Genomic DNA, 3,923 nt, shown 5'->3' with positions numbered 1-3,923 from the left:
GCGACGAATTGGCTTTGGGAGGCCCCTTTCACTTTCCAGTCGGAAAGAAAATGTTACATTAAATGAGCTGAATTACACACCAGTAATAATTATATACAAATTTTATTTTTATAATATGCAAGGATTATTGCAATGACAAAAATTACATTAAACAAACACACATTAAAATAAATGAAACTTCCAACTTTTTGCCTCACTGCATTTTTTTTAAGATTACGTCGTAGTTAATATCAGCCGCTATTTCCCCTTCAATTAATAGTACTGACAACGCAGACTTTCTTGGCACATCGTGCTTCTGAAGTATGTCTTAATAAATTTAAATTCTGAGAAACTTCTCTTGGCAGAAGCTGTATTGACCGGAACTGTGACCATTTTTCTGACTGTTATGTAAAGATCTGGATACACTTCTTCAAAATTATTTACTAATACGTACTGAGTAAATTGTTTTGCGTCTTTATCTGAGTCCTGTAGGTTGGATTTTAAAAGTTGGAGTTTTCATAAAGTTCGAAAGGCTGTATGTCGCTGTTTTCGCCTTCTCGAAGTATTGCACCTGAATCATTACACTGTTGCGAAGGTCGTCCTTGGATGCAAATAATTCGTATCGTAAATAAAACTAAATCGTTCAAAAGATTCGTTGAGAGCTTTGAATCGACGTTCAGTGTCGACTATTGTAGCGTCTATCATTGTGTTAAGAAAAACTATGTACTGTATTTCACAGATTGTAGCCTGTAGGTTCATCTATTTTTTCATGACCGAACATTCGTTTTTTCTGTACTGTTCTTTTTTTTAAACTGAGACTAAATTTCGTGACTACTTTTTTCTGCAACGCTTGCTTCAAATCCTCTATCACGGAATTCTTGAATCCAGTCACGAAATGAACGTTAAGTATCAATAGCGACTTTCAAGTTCACTTGAACCGATTGCCATAGCTTTCTTCTATTGTTGACACGTAGTACAATCTCATACCACACGTCTATTGCGACAATAAACCAAAAATTAACATTTCCTCCTGCAAGACTGCTTCACAGTCGCCAAGAATTTCGGAATCATCAGTTCTATTTTTCAGGTCACTCACACTTTCGATGACATCATCATATTGCAAAAATATCGCTTTCAAAGCTCCGATTCTACTTTCCCATCGTGTTTCAGACAGAGGTTTCAATTTCAATTTAGTTTTTATAAGATCCTAACGCTTGCTTGGTTTTGTAAAATACACATAAACTTTATTGATGAAGCCGAAAAACGTTTTAGCTGTTGTAGAAGTTTTAGTGACATCTAGCAAAAGCAAATTCCAACAATGGCATCCGCGCGGCGTGAACAAAGCTCGTGGATTGATGTTGAGTTTTCTTGTTCTAACACCTTTAATGCCAACCATATTGGTACCGTTACCATATCTCTGTCGTCGACATTATTGGCTGTCTAGGTCATTATTTTGTAGTTCCTTTAAAATGGTATTTGTTAATGTTCTCCTGTTGTTTCTGCGACGACAATAAACCCAACGAAATGTTCCTCTATCTCTCCAGATGAGGAACTACAAAATCTCAATATTATTGACATTTGTTCCACATGGCTCGAATCCCTGGTACAATCGAGCATGAAGGCATAATATTTTGCTTTTTTGCATCTGTTCACAATTTCGTTGATAACAGATTTACTAAGGTAAAGGAAAAGATGGCGCCTAGTGTAGATCGGGAGTATGTTAGCTCCGTACAAAAGTCAAAAAATAACGAGGAAAAGTGTTCGATATGCAACAAATTCTGTGTGTATTATGACAGTACATGTATGCCATGTTATATTATCGCAAAAGTAGACGCCAAAAAAAACCTGGTAACAGGAAAATGTTATAATCAGGCATCTCATCCAGCAAGTACTTCGACTCATTCGTGGGAAATGGTGAACTCTGATACAACATGCCATTGCAAGAAACGTGTTGTAAAAGGTATAATGTGCTTAAATTGTAAAACGGTTTTTCATTATTCGTGTGTTAATGTCAGTCCTAAAAGGAAACTATGGTTCTGCAATAGCTGTTTCAAAGGCGACTTAGGCCAAAAACCTAATATGAGAAACACCAAAGACGAAGTTATCAGTGCTCTACTGGAAGAGTTTTCAGTTATAAATCATCACGAACACGAACAGTATGAAAAAGAAGCAAAGAGGCTTAGCGTTTTACCTCAAGATACTATAACTTTTGTTAATAACAGTTCTGTTGTTTATGTTTGTAGAAAGTGCGGGAAAAACACAAAACAGTGGTGTAACCTGTTGCGAGTGCGAAAGAAAACATCAGTCTAAAACTCCCGACCATGTTCCAAAACTTTACATTTTAGGCGATAGCCACAGCCGCGGTATTGTCTCACGCATAAATAAAGCTTCAAATGTGAAATCGATGAGCTTTGTAAAGCCTGGGGCGCCCCTCTCAGAAATAAGAAAACTAGTTTTTTCTGAAGAAATAAAAAAGCTGTCTTCGAAAGATTTTGTTGTCCTCTTTGGTGGATCTAATGACATTTATCAAAATGATACATCTAAAGCCTGTTGCGAATTAAACAAGTGTTTATTTGAACTAAGTCACACAAACGTTATCCTCGTAAATATACCACAAAGGTACGACTTGATGTCCTGGTCGTGTGTCAACAAGGAAATTAGTGCCGCCAATGAACTTTTTTCCAGTATATGCAAACAATATAGAAATGTTTCTGTTGTTAATATTAATACCATTGGACGCAGATTCCACACTACTCACGGGCTGCACCTAAATGGCCTTGGAAAGCAACTTGTTACATTAAAGCTAATGGAAATTATTCAGAGACTGCAATACTTACCAACAACATCATTAGTGGTACCTGTATCATCATCACAGAAAGTATCTCTAGGAGTGACTAATGCAGAATCAGATACAGTAGCAGAAAATGCAGCAGAAGTACCTAAAGAAGCAATACTAACAGAAGTAGAATCAAAAGCAGCGTCAGAAGAACCACATTCAGTAGCAGCAGAAGTAACTCCTCCAGCATTAGAACCAGCTCCTACAGCAGTAACACCATCTCCCTCACAAGCAGTAGCAGCACAAACTACTTCACCAGCAATAGCAGAAGAAACACCATCAGCAACAGCAGAAGCAACTCCTCCAGCAGTAGAACCAGTTCCTATAGCAGCAGCACCATCTCCCACACCAGCAGTAGCAGAACCAACTCCTTTACCAGTAATAGCAGAAACAACTCCTCCACCAGCAGCAACTAAACTAACTTCACCAACAGCAGAAACATTACCAGCTCCTCCTCCATCACCTTCAAGAGTAGCAGAAAAGAATAGACCAGTCACAGTAAGTAAAGTATCATCTTTGTCGCATGATGAAGTGATACCAAATGATTTGGGAAAACATGTTCCTATAAAACTTGTGGACAGTGAAGTGAAACAAACTTCCAACCGTGTTTCAAACAGACCCAAAAAATTACCAAAGAGAAATGAAGATTTTTTATGGCTTATCCCAAGGAAGTCCAACAGCCACCTAACGTAGATTCCAGGGCTGAAAAAACAATTAAATGTTCTCCATTGCCCCATAATACTGTACTCCTCCCCTCCTGTGACAGTAACTCTATCCTATTTCTGCACTTAAATGTCAGGTCTCTGAAAAATAAAGCTGATGAGCTTGGTATACTATTAAAAAGTAACAAAAGAATGATTTTATGTATAAACGAACATTGGTTAAAGGAAGAGGATATAAAACTGTATGTACCATCAGGTTTCAGATTAGCTACATACTTCTGCAGACCCAGTGAATCCTATGGGGGTTCATCCATATATATTAGCAATGATCTAGACCTAAAGTTTTCTGTTCTTGAAGTTAGTGACCTATGCATTAAAGGTGTTTTTGAAGCAGCTGCTATTATTATACCTAGTATACAGCTCATAACTGTGTCTTTATATCACAC

General features: G+C 37.4%; 1 protein-coding gene across 1 annotated transcript; it reads left to right on the top strand.

Moving 5' to 3' along the window:
• Positions 1-2,785: 2,785 nt before the first annotated feature.
• On the top strand, positions 2,786-3,508 carry LOC126176224 (uncharacterized). The gene has a single exon (XM_049923368.1). The coding sequence runs from the start codon at positions 2,786-2,788 to the stop codon at positions 3,506-3,508; it is 723 nt and encodes a 240-aa protein (XP_049779325.1).
• The last annotated feature ends 415 nt before the right edge of the window (positions 3,509-3,923 follow it).

Source organism: Schistocerca cancellata, chromosome 3 (genome assembly GCF_023864275.1).
Source record: "Schistocerca cancellata isolate TAMUIC-IGC-003103 chromosome 3, iqSchCanc2.1, whole genome shotgun sequence".
NCBI lineage: Eukaryota > Metazoa > Arthropoda > Insecta > Orthoptera > Acrididae > Schistocerca > Schistocerca cancellata.
The sequence above is the reverse complement of the archived record's forward strand: the minus strand, read 5'-3'. Positions and strand labels throughout refer to the sequence as shown.